This window comes from Asparagus officinalis, chromosome 4, assembly GCF_001876935.1.
Source record: "Asparagus officinalis chromosome 4, Aspof.V1, whole genome shotgun sequence".
Taxonomy (NCBI): Eukaryota; Viridiplantae; Streptophyta; class Magnoliopsida; order Asparagales; family Asparagaceae; genus Asparagus; species Asparagus officinalis.
The window spans coordinates 12,596,992-12,615,149 of record NC_033797.1 but is presented as its reverse complement, the minus strand read 5'-3'; the positions used below and the strand labels follow the sequence as shown (position 1 = coordinate 12,615,149).

General features: G+C 37.3%; 2 protein-coding genes across 7 annotated transcripts in view; both read left to right on the top strand.

Annotated features, from left to right (window-relative positions):
- Window positions 45-11,218, top strand: LOC109836651 (protein SET DOMAIN GROUP 40). 6 transcript variants are annotated; one of them, XR_002246039.1, is made up of 8 exons: window positions 45-240; window positions 319-466; window positions 4,196-4,327; window positions 4,428-4,568; window positions 4,681-4,938; window positions 8,718-9,600; window positions 9,742-9,927; window positions 10,830-11,204. XR_002246039.1 is itself a non-coding variant. In XM_020404622.1 (6 exons), exons 1-6 carry the CDS (start codon window positions 77-79, stop codon window positions 9,369-9,371), a joined length of 1,497 nt encoding a protein of 498 aa, XP_020260211.1. In that variant the 5' UTR covers window positions 45-76; the 3' UTR covers window positions 9,372-9,722. The 6 variants fall into 6 exon arrangements, 1 of the variants encoding a protein (XP_020260211.1); XR_002246040.1 differs by having other exon boundaries at window positions 45-236; window positions 9,742-11,218; XR_002246038.1 differs by having other exon boundaries at window positions 9,742-11,216.
- LOC109836650 (protein argonaute 1A-like) overlaps window positions 17,643-18,158 on the top strand; it is an 18,831-nt gene continuing 18,315 nt past the window's right edge. Inside the window, 1 exon segment of the mRNA XM_020404621.1 lies at window positions 17,643-17,752. Coding sequence (XP_020260210.1) covers window positions 17,713-17,752 — 40 coding nt within the window. The 5' untranslated portion in view covers window positions 17,643-17,712.

The following is an 18,158-nucleotide window of genomic DNA, read 5'->3' as shown; positions in this document are numbered from 1 at the left end:
TTTATTAACCTACCCTCTCGTCGAAATAAGAGACTCCTTCGGGCCTTCCAGCTTCACCCTCAAATTTAGAAGAAGTATGGCGACAAAAAGCGAAGAGAACAACGAGAGCAACAAAAATCTCGAAGCTCTCCTTCAATGGGCAGCCGAAATGGGGATCTCAGATTCACCAACTTGTCCTTCATCATCATCATCTTGCTTGGGTCGCTCTCTCTTCGTCTCTACGTTCCCCAACGCCGGCGGGTACCTAAACTAATCAAGCCCTTTAGTCTTTTCTTCTTCAATTTCTAACAATGACCCGATTCTATTTAAAATTTGCAGAAGAGGACTTGCTGCTGCTCGCGATTTGAAGAAAGGGGAGCTGGTACTGAGAGTGCCGAGAGAAGCGCTGCTGACCTCCGATGGCGTGATGAAAGATGAAAAGATTGCATGTTGTGTGAAGAGACATCCTTATCTATCCAATACTCAAGTGGGTTTCTCTCTATTTTGATAGTTTTTATTTCCCTTCTCTTTTGGTTTATTGTTTGCCTATGTTGCTGTTATTTGGTAATTTTGTTGAGTATCTGGTTTGTTGTGGTGGGGAAATGCAAGCATTGATTTTGTTAGGATATACCTCAACAAGAACGCCTCGAACAGAGACGCAATACACACCCAAACAATTTTGGAATCACAGAATAACATGGTTCACTCTTACAGAGCTATTCCACGATGCAACGACGACGTCTAGATCTTTTATATTGCAAAAGAATTAGTTCAAAGAGAACACATTCTCTTGATCAAGATACACTCTAAGAATTCTCAACCCTCTCCTTGATATTAAGAAAAAACTCTCTATTTTTCCTTTCTCTCACTCTTTTATAAGAGGAGTTATTTCTGGAATGAGTTTTTCTGAAGAGTTTTGGTCCTATTTATAATATTTGGGAAATACTATGCACTAATAAAATATTATCCGTGGTAGAACCCGCCATTCTATTAATTTTAAACTCCTCGGCTTTTGGTGCCGAAATCTTTAATTTTGATTTGTGGGGCCCGTGCACTTTTCAAAATCAAATATTTTGACAACAACCCTTCAACAATGACGAAGAATGGGACTTGGGAGCTCGTAAAGCTTCCAAGAGAGCGAAAGGCTCTTCACAATCGGTGGATTTATCGGGTCAAGGATGAAGTCGATGGATGGAGATGTTACAAGGTGAGGTTTGTAGTGAAGGGCTATGAGCAGAAAGCAGAGATAGACTATTCTGACGTTTTCGCTCCCTTCATCAAGTTGACCATAATCCGGACTGTGTTGAGCATTATGGCAGTTCGAGATCTTCATCTAGAGCAGATGGAGACGATATTTCTTCATGGAGATTTGGAGAAAGAGATCTATATGCATCAATCAGTGGGCTTCGAGGAACGAGGCAAGGAGGGCCTCGTGTGTCTCCTGCGTAAGAACTTGTATGGCCTGAAGCAAGCTCTGCGATAGTGGTACATAAAGTTTGAGAACTTTATGGAGGAGAACGGTTTTCTCAAATACGACACAGACCACTGCTGCTTCATCAAGAGGTATAGCGAACCCTATGTGATACTCTTGATTTATGTTGATGACATGTTGATTGTTGGGCCCGACTTGGCCCGTATTAAGAAACTCAAGGGGCGTCTCTCCGAGTGCTTCGAGATGAAAGATCTAGATCCAGCAAACTAGATTCTTGGGATGAGGATCATCAGAGACAGATCAGCATGGAGGCTGAGGTTGTCTCAGAAGGCTTATATTGAGAAGATTCTTGAAAAGTTTGGCATGGAAAAAGCTAAACCGGTGAGCTCGTCATTTGTAAGCCATTTCAAGCTATCAAAAATCTAAGTACCAGAGACTGCTGAAGATCATGAGTTTATAGCCAACATACCATACGCATCTGCCGTCGGGAGTTTGATGTATGTGATGGTATGTACGAGGTCAGATATTGCACAATGAGTGGGAGTTGTGAGCCGCTTCATGAGCAATCCAGGGAAGCAACACTGGGATGCGATCAAGTGGTTTCTACGCTACTTGAGGTGCTCGTCCGACCGTTATCTTGAGTATGACAGGACAAATTTGCAGCTAGAAAGCTTTTGTGATGCAGACTACGTCTGGGACATAGACTCAAGAAGGAGCACAAGCGGCTACATCTTCATCTTGAGTGGTTGAGCGATAAGTTGGAGATCAAAGTTACAGGATATTGTGGCTATGTCAACAACCGAAGCCGAGTACTTGTCTGCAGCGGAGACAACAAAGAAATTGTTATGGTTGAAAGCTTTTCTTCTCGAGCTTAGGGTAAGTTTTGAGAAATACTTCATCCACTACGACAGTCAGAGTGTCATTCACTTGTCAAAGAACAACGCATTCTATGTTCGGACCAAGCATGTTGACGTGAAGCATCATATCATACGGAGATGGCAAAACAGGAACGAGTTCAAGTTTATGAAGATTGATACGAGTTATAATCTAACCGATATGTTGACCAAGCCAGTTTCGCTCGAGAAGGTGAGGCTGTATGCAACCTCATATGGTCTCCGTTGAGAACGTTGAAGGCTGTGCAAGACGCCAAAGATACAAGACATCCGGATGATGCAACCAAGAATGGTGTGAAGATATGATTGATACTCAATAAAATCTTCAGGTGGGTGATTGTTGAAAGGGCTGCTGTCGAAATGTTTGATTTTGAAAAAGTGGGCGGGCTCTACAAATCAAAATAAAAAATTTCGGCATCGAAAGCTGAGGAGTTTGAAATTAATAGGATGTTGGATCCCACCACTAATAATATTTTATTAGTGCATAGTGTTTCTCAAACACTACAAATATGGTCATAGTGTTTCTCAAACACTATAAATATGGTCAAAACTCTTCAAGAAAAACTCATCCTAGAAACAACTACTCTTATAGAAGAGTAAGAAGGGAAAATAGAAATTTTTTTCTTAATATCAAAGAGTTTATGAGAATTCTTAGAGTGTATCTTGATTAAGAGAATGTGTTCTCTTTGATCTAATTCTTTAGTAATATAAAAAACTGGGCATCGTCGTTGCATCGTGGAGTAGCTCCGTAAGAATGAACCACATTATATTTGTGAGTACTGAGATTGAATTTGTGTCTTTATTTTGTGATTGCAAAATCATTTGGGTGTGTATTGCGTCTCCGTTCGAGGCGTTCTTGTTGACGTATATCCTAACAGATTTGTTGGCTACCTACATTGAGTAACTGGAGATTTTGATAATTTATGTTTTGGAATTTCATTTATTGAGGGAACCCAAGTCACAAAATGCTAGGTCTTGGCTTTGAGTATAGTTTAGCTCTAACACGTAAGAAATTGTTAAGTATAAACTCATTACATGGTATAATGTATGATTAAGGATGTGAGATACCTAAGAATGGCATAACACCCTCCCAAATGGGCCTTTGAGTATAGTTTAGCTCTCACACATAAGAAATTGTTAAGTATAAACTCATTACATGGTATAATGTATGATTAAGGATGTGAGATACCTAAGAATGGCATAACATCCTCCCAAATGGGCCATGGCTAATACATTAGCGTGTGCAAGAATGTGATTGTGTTAAGACTTTCCAGCTAAGAGGTCCTAAGCAACATCTTACAGATTGAGATACAGTTTGATGAGTTTCATTGATTGTTGAAATTTTTTGTTGTTCATATGGCATGCTGCGAATGGGGAATTTGTTTCGTGTGAACCTTTTTAACAAATGATGAAGGCTTTTGTGAGCTCAAGTATAGCCACTTTGTCTTTAGCTAGAAGGTAGCTTACTATTCAAAGCAAAAAAATAAGATTATTTGTTTCATTAACATCCTAAGCTATTTGGAATTGCTTCTTTCTGAACCTTGTCTAAAATTTAAGCATTTTATCATTTCAGGTGAAACATGAGTGTCACTAGGTCGATTATAAAATTTCTATGTTATGTGCAATATTGGATATTGTTGCATATGCTCAGCAAGCGAGGGTTACTTGGCCATGGAGATCTTAAATAATATATTCTTCCATCTTCTGGACCTTTGTGATCAACATGTTTAACATCAATCATGCGTATGCTCAGAAAGCAAAGGTCATTTGCTGAATTAAATGGTGGAGATCTCAAATAATATATGCTTCCATCTTCTGATCCTTTCTGATCAACATGTATAACATTAACATCAATCATGCAGTTGGCTTAATTATGAATTTCATTGTACAGATACTGACTGTATGCTTATTGGCTGAAGTTGGAAAAGGAAGGGGTTCTCGGTGGTACCCTTATCTGGTTGAATTGCCTCGCTGTTATCACACACTAGCTAATTTCTTGCGGTTTGAAACACAAGCTCTGCAAGTAATGCTTTTGGTTCTTTTCTTGTATAGTGCATTTCCTAGTCAATATTATTTGCTTTTTAATCATCCAGCCATTAGATTTAATATTTCATCTCTGTTAGGTTGAAGAGGCCATTTGGGTTTCAGAAAAAGCTGTCTTAACATCTAAGTTGGATTGGGAAATAGCCACAGTTGTTATGAGAGAATTAGATCTCAAATCACAACTTTTAACACTTAGGTCATGGCTTTGGGCCTCGGCAACTGTAAGTGTCTTATATGAAATAATTATGCAACTAATGCTTGATTTTATTTCTTGATGGTGTCTTATTATTTTAACCATATGATTGGTTTCAATCTTTCCCTTTGAATTTGAAGATTACTTCTCGCACATTGCATATACCATGGGATGAGGCTGGTTGCTTATGCCCTGTTGGTGACTTGTTTAATTATGCTGCACCTGATGAGGAAATTTACTCTGAAGATGATACATCCTTAAAATGCAATGGCACCATGGAGCAACCAGATGCTGAGCTGCTTGAGTGTTATTCTCAGAGGTTAACAGACGGTGGATACGAGGACGATACTGCTTCATATTGCTTTTATGCTAGAGAGAATTACGAAAAGGGAAAGCAGGTAATTGCCAACATTTTCAGGTTTTATGTATAAGTTTCGGTCTAGTGTATTATGTTTGAAACTCCACGTAAGGTACCCCCTCCTTTTTCTTTTTCTTTTTCTTTTTCTTTTTTTTGTTGGCGACATTGAGGACTGCATGTTATCCATACAACAGACAAAAACTTTGTGAGCCACATGTTGTGTATGTTACACAAATTATTGAGAAATAAAAGCTAAAAGACATGCTTATCATGGTATTATCTACGATTCTACATAACTAGGAATTTTGGCTCATTTTTTTGCTAAATGACTTTGCTGTACCAAACAGAATGAAGAGCTATTATAGTCCTGCAGATCTTACAGATGGCCTCTTGTATCACCTGATATCTACTTGGAGATTTACCCCTCTACTTCATCTCTACTTTCTAATGGATCCCCTGTAGATTTTCATGATGGATCATACTATTAGTCATGGTGTAACTTTTTTTTAATTGCTTCCATCATCTTAGAATGAAGTGAAAATGATGCTCGTGAAGTCGCAGTTCTTCTCATGATATGACTTCTCTTTTTACCCTAATCTTTACAGTCCCATCATTTGTAGTGACTTTAATCTGGAAAACTTGTCACGTCCATGATAGAAGTAAGTAGAGACAGTCATCTCCACTAACAGATACCAACTTCCATTGTAGGAGCTGTTAGGATCGTGTTCGTATGTGTCTGTATAATTGACTTAGTTTGATAAATGACAAACCTTCATATCGGTCTAATATGTGTTGATATGTTGTATACATGTTACAAGAAGTTAGAATCAAGTTCAAAAGTGAAAAGAGCAAGAAACAAGTCAAAATCAGCAAAACAGCTTTATTTGTTGGAAAATTTGTAATAAGAAAACAAGGAAAGAACTGTATTTGATTTTATTCTCTCTAACTGCTTAGAAAAAGAATGATTACAATTCTCTCAACTCTCGATTACAATTTGAATTCCTGGTTACAAAAGAGAAGAGAATGATCTGGATTCTCCCCTTTGTTTAATTCTGGGTTCTTCACGGTAGCGATGGAGTGCCTCCCTCGAATGCTCGCGTCGAGTTTGCTCTCCGTTGACGATCCGAATGTCTCAATTCACTGGAACAACAGTCTTGTCTTGTTGATAACTCTTGACGAGTTTTGTGATTCAAACTCTAATAACAGTATTAGAGATGTTCAAACCGAAAATGATTCGGTTAATAAGCCAAGTATTCGAAGATCTGGAATTCTCAATGGATGTTGATTCCCCAGACTGTGTAAGGAATCAATCCTCTTTTTCTGATTCTGGAAGATCTAATCAAAATTCGATGCTATCTTCCGACCCCTCGATCCGATTCTTAAAAATCCGATCCTTAACTCTATTGAGTTTGTTGATATTTATAGGAGGATTAGGGGTGTAACCGCTCCCATAATCCGCTCCTAAATGAGGGTTTAGTTACCTCATTAATCGGTTGTAACAACCCACGTAAGCCACTGGAGCTGCGTTTGAGCTGTGCTTGGCAGCGGTTGGAGCTGCGTTTGAGCTGTGCTTGGCAGCGGTTGGATCTGCGTTTGAGCTGTGCTTGGCAGCGATTGGAGCTGCGTTCGACGGCGCTGATGAGCTGCGTTCGAGCAGCGGTTGATGAGTTGCGTTCAGGTTTCTCTATCTTTCTATATGGATGACACTAATGACCAATAAAGAAGGTCTTATTCAGGTCATTTGTGACAATTGAGGTATCTCAATAACGCTCTATCAACTGCAAGTCACGATCTCCACTAAAATTTCATGTTTTAACGATGTGCTCCTCAGTGTGTCGAATATTTGTTCACAGCTCTCTAGATCTTCCTGCTTTTCTAAAATCATTATACTGCTCATCAGCATCTCTAATGGTTGCTAATATGATATTAGTCATGTTGTTGTCGCAGCCATCAAGATCAATCCTCTCACATAAGAAGCGGCATTGGTGTTCGAATTGGTGTTTTATCTTGACGATGGTATTCAGTGAGGGCTTCTACGTCTTGGTTTGAAGAGATCGTCGATTTGTAATCTCTTTCTGTCAGAGCGTTGCTAAAGATCGTCGTTTCGTAATCCTTGCTTCAACTCCTTGATATATGAAAGTCTTCAAGTCGTAGCCTTCTGGAAGTCGTCAGATTATAATTTCCATGATGGGTGTTTGATGGGGAATCAGCTATCTATTGTCATTTTTAGACAGCCTACAAGCTTGTTACTCGTCGATGAGACAACCTGCAGCTCATCGATGAGGTCAAGCTCATCTATGAGTATGAGGAGAATAGAGAATGACAGAGAGCAAAACTGATTATAGGGTCTCGATCATTAATGAGACAACATGCTCATCGATGAGTCTGGAGCTATGCTCATCAATGAGCCAACCTGGTCATCGATGAGTGACGGGTTGATTTCAGAATCCTGATTTGATTAGGAATTAATCTGAACCATTTTTGTTGAGGCTATTTAAGGGCTCTTTCCACATGATTTTATTAGAGAATTCCTGACCTAATTCACAGAGAAAAAGAGAGCGAGGAGGAGATAGATCCATGGTTTCAACTTTGGTGATTATTTTTGCTTAGGCTTCTCAATTTGCATCCTCGTTGGTCTACATCATCCAATCATCAGCCATCAGGGAGTGCTGCCCTTGGATTTCAAAATCAACAACACTCTTTGTGGAGCTTTGCTTTTTGTCCTTCAAAGGATGGTTTGCATAATCAAAGAGCTATAAGATCTTTTTTTGTTGCGCTTAATTGATAATTATTGTTTTAGACTTGTTTTTACAGCGTACTCAAGCCAGTGTGAATTGAGGGTTTATGACGTACTCGAGTCAAGGTTGAATTGAGGAATTGATCACTAGCTAGGTCTAGGGTTACTCATGGTTAAGAGTTTAGGTTAGATGACTGATTTGGGGTAAAACTAGGGTTTCGAGTCGGGTCTATGATTCTGAAAAACTTTCATCATAGTGAGGAAGCCCATTCGCGAAAAGGAAGGGGAATGTGTGATTGTTTATCTGAACCATTGTAAAATTTTGTGTGTTCTGGCCGTATTGATTCTGATTATTTTCTGTGTTTATTGCTTTGCTTACTGTTTTATTATTATTATTTTATTTTCGCTGCATATTCTATGCACTGTTTTAAATATCGGCCGATAACCGATATTATCGGCCGAGTTATCGGATTTGGGAGCTCTCCGATAGGATAACTTGGATTTTTAATCGGTTATCGTTTTTGGCAAGTTATCGGGGAGTTATCGACGTTATCGGTACTTATCGGCCGATAAGTAAGGTTTTTTTATCGGGGTTATCGGCCGATAAGTAAGGCTATGCAATCGAATGGTTTCATCGTGCGGTCAAGATGTAAGTTTTGCTTTCTACAATTGGTTAGTGATTCTAAACATGATGATTTACATTTTAAGCATGGTTAGATTACATTTTTTAGTTATTATATTATATATATACACCATCTAGTATATCACTCCGATAAATACTACTTATCCCCGATATATCCCCGATTTCCGCTATCCGATAAGAATTTTGGTCGTCCGATAAATTACCGATAACCGATATTTAAAACCTTGATTCTATGTTTATCGAAAAATAGTAAGCAATCCTATTCACCCCCTCTAGGCTTGCATCTTAAATCCTAACAGGAGCCGTTCAACTAAGTTGTCATGATCACCACCTCAGTTTTTAGAAAATCAGTTCTTTGTTTTCTTTATGTGATGAGTGTAGTTGTTTTATGTTCAAATTGTAGTTCATCCTGACTTTCCATTCTGTAAATTAACTGCAGGTTCTTTTGAGTTATGGAACATATACTAATTTGGAGCTTTTGGAGCATTATGGATTTATTTTGGATGTTAACCCAAATGAGAAGGCCTTCATTCGACTGGATATTGATAGCCAGAAATTTAGCTCTTGGCCTAAAGAGTTTCTATACATTCATCCTGATGGAAGCCCTTCTTTTGCCTTACTCTGCACTTTACGCTTATGGGCAACACCAGCAAAACTAAGAAGATCAGTTGGGCATCGAGCTTACTCGGGATCCTTGCTTTCTGCTGAAAATGAGTTATTTATCATGAAATGGTTGGCAAATCACTGTCAAAATATTTTGGGACAACTGCCTACTACATTGGAGAATGATGAGTTACTAGTGGTCATCATAGATAAAATGCTAGACTATTCATCTTATCAGAAGTGCATTGACTTGCTATCCTCTGATCGAGAGCTCAACAAGTTCTTCCAAAATTATGGCTTACTAAAGGAAGGGACTGCTGATTATTCATTATCACCAAAGGTGAAGAAGTCATTGGAGAGATGGAGATTGACAGTGCAGTGGAGATGCAACCACAAGAAAATCCTCGTTAATTGTGTTTCCTATTGCAATTCTGTGGTTGACAGAGTCTCGTCTGACCGTGATTTCTCTAAGAGAATGGGTTACATATGAAACAGTAGCATTATTTTTGCGGTGGTCCTCCTTTTCTACCTTCTGGGGACATTTTGGACATCCGTTCCAGCATCCGGCTCCCGGTTTTCTTTCTGAAAGGATGCTCTCTCTTTCTTGAGGGATTTGCAATTGGAAAAAAAAAACAATAATGATGACGAGGGGTTTAGTATTCTACAGAGCCAGCTGCTCAATGCTATCCTTCTCATTCAGCCAGTGATCAATGAATATGGTATTAATCTCATCTCTTTTAGATGGAACTCATCATGGATCATAAATTTAGGGGTTTTTTCCTTATTATATAATACAACATTCACTTAAATAGATTAATATTTCATTATGCTTTATGACTTATTATTCATATTATTCTAAGGTTATACCTTCAAAAATTGGTGAATAAATATATTCCATGGGAACAGAGTGCCTTTAGAACAATTAATGCATGCTGTTCACTCCTCCCTGCAAGATTGGAGTAGCAAAAGCTTGCTGTTTTTTGCTGGCTTCTTATTGATTCTTCTTCCCCATTTCTCTGGAAATCCAGGAGAATGATCGGCAACAGGTTTTTTTTCTACTACTTAGAATTCTTTATGAGCTTTACTTAAAACGACAACATTATCAATTGTGAGAGTTTGTTGTGAAGGGATAGAGTTTCGTTGCTGTACATCTTTTATTTTTCATTCTAACCTCTAATTGGCCTTATATATTATAGTAAGAATTTGGAATTCCGTAAGCGCGGGCATGCCGTGATTTAAAATCACACACACACACTAACGCGCATACTACATACATAGACACAAAATCATTGGTGTCTCTCCACGGTAGTGGCTGGTGTGTCACTGGTTAGCGTGCGTCTGTGCTCGATGGTTTTCATGCATATACAATTAAGTAAGATTTGCTCTCGCTGCTTCTGAAAATTTATGCTATTAATTGATCAATACAATCCAAATTGAGATGTGACTAGGCACCTAGAGTATATCAATATGTTTTATCATGAAACATCTGGTTCAAACTTCAAAAGCATCCGCACCTGCTTGAGTTTCGACTCATGTTCCTTGTTCTCTAAGTCTAAATTGCTACTAATTGTGCAGTTATGGTATCACTTTACATGTTCGGAAGGCAGTTCTATGAAGCCCAATATTATTTTACATGCTGAAGATAAATGCAGTACATATTACCTGTTTCTAAAAGATTAAAAAAGCATTTGATATTAAAATTTGCTTCATCACTTACAGTTATGAACAGATATATCAGTCTTTACGATGTTATCTACCACATTAACCATCTCATACTCAAATAACATACAATTGTTTGGTTTCATTTGGTGTCCTTATTTATTTATGCCTGATGAGTAAATCTCGTGAATAATTGTCGTGCTACTCCTAAAATATCATCACAGCATTTTCCCAGCATGAGTTTTGTCTATGACCGTGCTAATTAGTTTTCGCCCCTAATATCTGCTAGGAATGGGGAAACTATTTCACGAACAACGTGATGAGAGTCCATTCAACTTCAAAGCAGTATGTAATGTTGGTTATACCTTAAATATTAATGGTGTAATCTAGGGCAGCAAGAAATGTCTTATGGGTTGCTTCTTACTTCTTCATACTTAAATGCCATGAATTATTTACATCCCATCATCAAGAGATTTGTCTCTTTACCTTATTTATGCTACTGGGTTTAAGCCCTCAATTTCTTCCCAAAATTAGATTGCGGTATCTTATTTTCTTGTTTCGCTGTGGTTCTTTGTATTCCTTTTTCCTGAACTTTAGGAGGAAGGAAAGAATATTACAAATGAAGTATTACATATATATGCTCAATCTTTTTCTAAGCATCACTGCTATGAGAGTGAAGATTCTGAGTATTCTGTTATTTCTTTCTTGCTCTGGTGCCCTTTTTCTTTTGGCATCTTCATTGTATCTGCCGAGGCATAGCTTAATAATTTCTTTTCTACCTTTTCAATTTATTTGAGATCTTTCGATAAGTAAATCCAAAAACTTTGATATTTGGAGTCATGTTAGAAAACTATTTGAGCTTCTTCAAGTTTTGAAGCTAAATAGAGTGCTAGAAATAATCTGCAATGTTAACAAACAATGAAATTATAAAAACTGACTCTTTGATGGTTTAATTCCTCTAAATGTATTAAGAAGTATTCACGCACTTCAATTTCACATGTCAATATGGTGCATCCTATTTGTGTGAATAAAAACTTCAACATATTTAAGAAAAATAAAACATTCATAAAAGGGTTACTGGACATTTGATGATATTATTTTTCTTACTTGTACTAATGAAAATTTGATGATATTGACATTTGATGATATTATTTTTCTTACTTGTACTAATGAAAATTACATGTTAATGTCACTTTATGAATACGACATTATCCAATGAAAGACATATTTTACTAATTACTGCGGGGTTCGGGATCCAAATCTCAGGAGAACTTATGCTCGACTTTATTCCTTGCTTAATCAATTTTCCTTTTTCTTCATCCTCATCAACTAGCTTGTCACCTTGTCTTAATTTATTCATTTTGTCTGCTTGATGTTCTGAAGGTTGGCCTTATCTTATATCTTTTACATATGTATGTATCAAAAAATAAATATATAAATAAATATCCTCATGATTCACCAACCTTATAAAAAATATGAAGCTGCTTGTTCTTGCCTTATATTTTAATTTTTAAAGCATGGAAAAGTATCATCTCGGGATGCAATTTGCCGGCCTTCTAAATTGGTGAATTAGCAGTGTATCTTGCATATAGTATCAAACTGTCTCATGTCTTCTTATGTAAAGTACAAAATAATTAGTACTTAAACTTAGGTTTGTGCTTATAAATTTGGATTTAATGCATAGATCATCTCACACCTTGATCCTTTGAGCACATATGTCGAACAACCGAGTAATTCTTAGTAACTACGAGGAACCTTATAGTAGAAAAACACTCAACCTAGATGGAAAGAACTGTCTAGTTTGCTTAGAATTCCGTCTACGTAGGCTAACCTAGACTGAAATCCTTCTAGGAAAATCCATCTAGGATAATTCCATCTAGGTGGACTCAACGTAGACGGAATTCCGTCTAGACTGTTTTAATTAAACAAAACTCAACTAGACGGAATTCAACTTTCCGTCTAGGAAGCATTATCTAGACGGAAATTCCGTCTAAGATGCTTCCTAGACGGAAATTCCGTTTAGGATGCTATAAAAGCAACCTAGACAGAATTTTCCATCTAGAATAGCTTTCTAGACGGAATTTTCATCTAGGTTGCTATGTTTCACTGAATTTTTTTTCTAAAATAATTAATCCGCGACAACAATATTACATTTACATGTTTATATAATATTATACCATTCAAAATTTATCGGCAACAACAATAATGTCATCATAATAAACAAATCAAACCATGATATCAACTACCTCGACACTTTATAACATCTCTCGTACATTCAAAAACACAAGATCAAATATCCACAAACTAATCAGCAGCACCAAATAAACAAATCCATAACTAAAAACATGATCACAATGTCTTTATAAACATGTCAATATTCCCACATAATTGAAAACATGATCACAATGTCTTTACAAACATGTTAATATCCCCACATAACTGAAAACATGATCTCTATATCTTCACAAACATGCCAATATCCTCACAAGCAAGTCCAAGCCATAAATTAATACAAACTTGATAAACAAAAGTGTAAATCGCAAACTTTGTATGTTTGAGATACAAAGTATTAAAAACCCACTACGTAAGGCCTTCCGCCTCATCCATGTCATCGTCTCGATCATTAGCAGTGTCTCCATGTATAGAAAAGCATTTGACCTTATCACACAATGGAAAAAAAAAAACAATATGCATTCACAAATAAATTTAATAAATAACACGTAATATTTGGCTCATCATAATAACCATGCAGAAATTCTTACAAAATGAGGAATAATGGCTAGAAATCTTGTATAGGGACTGTAAACATAGTCATTACAAAATGCCAATGGAAAATTTTACCTTTTGACTGCAAAAGCCAGCACAAAAGAATTCACATTTAACGATTGCACAATGAGGAATCTGCCACGTTTTAACTAAAGATACACCGAAGTTTATTATCCCTAAAAATGACTCTGAACTTCAAATTTTAATGGGTAGCCATAGTCAACTCACTTTAGTGTAACAAACTTAAAATGTCTTCGAACTTTTGGTACTTTCTTGGCCAAAAAAACTTAGGGTATCAAAGTTAGACAATTACATAAACTTTTGGTATTTAACTACAAATAGCCCTATATCAATTGAAAATATAATGTAATTATGATTAAACATCACATAGGCACATAACTATGAAATTTAAAACCATGTAATTCAGCTGAAGAAAATTAAGAAATACCATAGGAGCTCTATACATGGTAGCATGGAGACTGTCATAAGAATTGACCAACAGAGGCAATTTCAAACATTTACCATGATTATGAAATAAACAAAAAAGCTAAAGAAATCTCAATAAACTTGTACATCCAGGAAGCTAAAGAAATAAAAGTATAAATACATCTAAAGTTACACTTAGTGGACAATCTTATTTGAATTAAATAACAAAAAAATCACAATGTCATACCATCGATAAGACGTTTCATTGATTATGAAATAAACAAAAAAGCACCACATTCATTACTTCCTACTTCATCATTGTGGAAGTAACTTCTTTCAGGAAAATGGTACAGGCACACCACCAACCACACCTTGCAACACACTCTCCTCTCTCAGCTACAGTGCACGGAGCCTACATGAATTTTTTTTTAAAAAATTTCATGTGGGTCCCGTGCACTGTAGCTAAGAGAGGAGTGTGTCCCAAGGTGTGGTTGGTGGTGTGCCTGTAGTGCCACCCAAGATCAATCAAAAAGTTGAAACTTAGGAAACCCCACAGCATATGAAGCCCAAACAATTCTAAACAATTTAGGTATATGTACAAAAAGAACCTCATTTTACTGCTAATAATATTATGTATGTTTTAGACAAACATCATACAGTTTTAGAAAAATAAATAACCTTGAGCAAATGAAGGCTCTCGACCAGAGCTACCATTGATTCCACCAGCTATTCCTTACTTTATCTTGAAAGTCTAGGTGTGCCATGAGTGGATCCATCAGGACCAGTGCTACCATTGATTCCACCAAACAACTGCCATAAATGGAAAATTTAAATGAAATGATATAAAGTAAGGAATTAGCAATTAACTAGCTGTTTGAACCGAAAATATGTGGAAACGTAAACAAACATCTGCGAACAACACAGGGATGTGGCGACCTCTTGTTAAGAGCTCAGTTTCATGTCAGTCCCTCATCATCATATTTCGCTTTTTCTGAAAATAGGAGTTTTCATCGGCAATCAAATGCAATTTGAAGTTCTCAGATGAAATAGACATTTAAAATTTAGTTAAAATGCAGATAACTCAATTTAATCACAAGCAATGTTATAGAAGGTGGTAGGCGGACTATCTGTTTGAGCTAGTGCCTAGCGTCTAGATGTCCAGGTGGCGCCTAGGTGTTTGGCTATTTTTAAAATTATTTAATTATAATAATTGATAAAAAAAAATGTATTAAATTCATATAAATTTGTCTAAAAAAGATAGCAATCTTAAATCCATAATAAACCATACATACTTAAATACTAAATAGCCAAAATAATAACTAACAATGTTATGGAGAGCGTTAAGATGCCTAGTCATTGGACCTAACGCCTAGAGCCTAGGAGGTTTTCTATTTTTATTTTTAATTACAATAGTTGATTGTAAATGTCAATATTATAGAGAGCTTAGGTGTCGGATTGGTGTCTAGGTGGATTTTTTTCTTCATTTAAGTGGTGGTCGAGGAGGTTTTGCTGAAGGTCAGAGGAGGCAGTGGAGGTGTTCATATTTAGAAGTTAAAGAAGTTTGAAGGAGCTTAGAGGACGTGGAGGGTGCAACATAAAAAATCACGATCAAGACCTAAGGGTGCAGTCCACGTAAACAGACAATGCTCCTCTAAACACTGTCAAAATCTAGGTGGACAGCTTAGGTACCGCACAGGTGCTAGGCGCTAGTAAGGCTGCCTAGGTACCGCCTAGGCCTAGGCGTATGCTTAGACGAAGGCTTTTTAAAACAGTAATGACAAGGAGGGAAAATAACCAAGATTTCCGAAAAATTAAAAAAATTCAGAAATTACCTTCAATTGTTAGCTGAAGCTTGAAGGACAAGGAGGGTTTCACTATTAAGGAAGGAAAATTAGGGTTAGGATTTTGAGGGAAGAAGAAATTAGGGTTAGAACTTACATGAAAGCGGCAAGGTGAGGTTGAGGCGACAGTGAGCGGAGATGGAGGTGGAGGAATTGGGGTTAGGGTTTGGGCGAGCGTCGAACAATGGGCAACGAGAGGCAAGTTGGTCGACCGAGCTGTGGGGCGGTGATAGAACGAGGGTGGTGGCGCAGTGATAACACGACGGGCGGCGGCGGCAGAACGAAAGCGGAGGGTGTTTTGTGTGTGTGAGAGAGAGAGAGAGAGGTAATGAGGAAAATGAGTTTTGGAGGCAGCGGGGTTTACAAACGGGGCTAGGGGTTTTTTCCTGTGGGCCCCACCATCATAGACAGAAATTTTCCGTCTAGGTTGCCAACCTAGACGTAAATTTCCGTCTAGGTTCAGGCAACCTAGACGGATTAACATAGATGGACGGAAAATTTTTCATCTAGGTTGCCTCAAATTAGACGGAAAAAATTCCGTCTAGATTAATCCGTCTAAGTTGTTTGGTCTTCTACTAGTGTTATAAATTAGAAAATTGAAGATAATAAATTAAAAAAAGACAGATGCATAAATATGATTAGGACTTATTTATCCAAAAAATACTTTTATACGTTGATGCTATATTAATGATTTTCTACATCTAGTTTTTCACGTCTTTCACTAGCTGGTGAAATTTGAATATACAAGTGCTCAAGCTAAGATTCGACTGCAATATTTGTTCTAGGAAAGATACCTGTTCTAAATAGAGCTTTTATGTTTGTCCCGTGAGGAACGGTTGAAGGTGAGCGTGGTTTCAGATGCAATTGAGTATAATCATTAAAATGCTGTTTGAAACCTCCTTAATAATGCAGGAATGAGATGAAGTTTTCAGTATAAAGCATTATTAGAAAATATGAGATTTCATTTCAAAAGGGGACAAATTTTCAAAACCATCCCTTTTTAAAATTTATTTATAAAAAACGACCTATTTCAATTTTAATTACAAAAACAGACCCAGTTGGATGAAACTGGGTCTGTTATTTATAAAAAACGACCTATTTCAATTTTAATTACAAAAACAGACCCAGTTGGATGAAACTGGGTCTGTTTTTGAAAAAAAAAATTTAAACTTCATGGGAGTATAACTCCCGTGAAGTTTTGTTATGAGAAAAAACTTCACTGGAGTTCAAATCACGTGAAGTTTGAATTTTTTTTTTTTTCAAAAACAGACCCAGTTTCATCCAACTGGGTTTGTTTTTGTAATTAAAGTTAAAAAAGTCTTTTTTTTAGAATAAATTTTAAAACCGGATGGTTTTGAAAATTTGTCCTTTCAAAAGGAGGAGGTTTGCTTTGGAAAAGGAGAGGAAGAAGACGCTAAAACGATAATCGGAACGAAGAAAGTAAATATTTCTCGATGGAGACGTACAAGACTCAAAAGGAGTCCACGGCTAATCTTAGCCCATGAAGCTATTCCTTTTTAGGTTCTCACTTCATCCTGTTTTGATATATGCTATTTAACTGTGAAAAGGAAATCCACTAACGTAATAAATTAGTGCCACTTTTACTCTACGTCCAATTTCCATTTTTCACTAGGCAGCCTGCCGTTGATGGCGACATGGGCATCATTCTATCCATCTACAAAGAAATAGAAAAGTTAAAATTATGCTATAAGACTAAACTAAGCATCTCTGATTGTGATTATCCCACCCACCAACCTAACGTACGGCTCCCAAGCAAAATACCAGCCGCGTGCATGCATTCATCGCCTCAATCATCATAAAATTCCAAGCACATGGTGTTTTGCAAATTACATAATCCTCTCCCTTTCGTGTGATCTCATCCTCTCACTCTCTCTCTCTCTCTCTCGAGCCACACCTCGCAAAGAATACGCACGTACAAGCTGGCTCTCACCTCCTCAAGCAGTACAAAAGTAGATAATGCCATGCAACATGGTCCCTTGGCGCTATCTATGGAGGCCCCCACCCCCCCCTCATATCTTCTTATCTATATATCTATAATAATAGACCTCTCTTCTACCTCTCCAAAGCTTTTCCTCTTTTAACAAAAACCCTTCTCTCTCTCTCTCTCTCCCTCTCTTAATGGCTTTTGGGGTTGTGCAACAAACCCAACAACACCAAGGTAATTTTAGCTCAACTCACTTATTTTATCCTTCATTAGTTGCTCTCTCTCTCTCTCTCGCTCGGTCTCTAATATGCGATCATTTAAGAAGAAATTTGGTACGAAGTACAAGCGTCTAGTTCTCTGCTGCAATCATATGATTTTAATCTAATGATGGTCATTTTCTGTTTATATTAGTTAATAGCCTTGGGTCTTATCTAGAACAGCGCAGCGATAACATTTAATAAATTGAGAGGATTTAAAGTTGGGCTTATTGGACCGTCTTTTTAGTGCTTGTTAGCTCAGCCAGCCCGACCCCGATAAGGCCGTTCGGACCAAACGGACGCGTGTCCTTCTCCCATTAGCTTTTTAGAAATGGGAGGACCGGCGTCGCCGAGCGAACCGTACGCTGACGCGTGTAACTTAG

Bases quoted from the DNA above. Each gene is read 5' to 3' on its own strand.
- LOC109836651 (XM_020404622.1), top strand. From the start codon at position 77: ATGGCGACAAAAAGCGAAGAGAACAACGAGAGCAACAAAAATCTCGAA. The intron at 241-318 runs GTACCTAAACTA...TAAAATTTGCAG, and splicing joins ACGTTCCCCAACGCCGGCGG to AAGAGGACTTGCTGCTGCTC. The intron at 4,569-4,680 runs GTAAGTGTCTTA...TTGAATTTGAAG, and splicing joins GGCTTTGGGCCTCGGCAACT to ATTACTTCTCGCACATTGCA.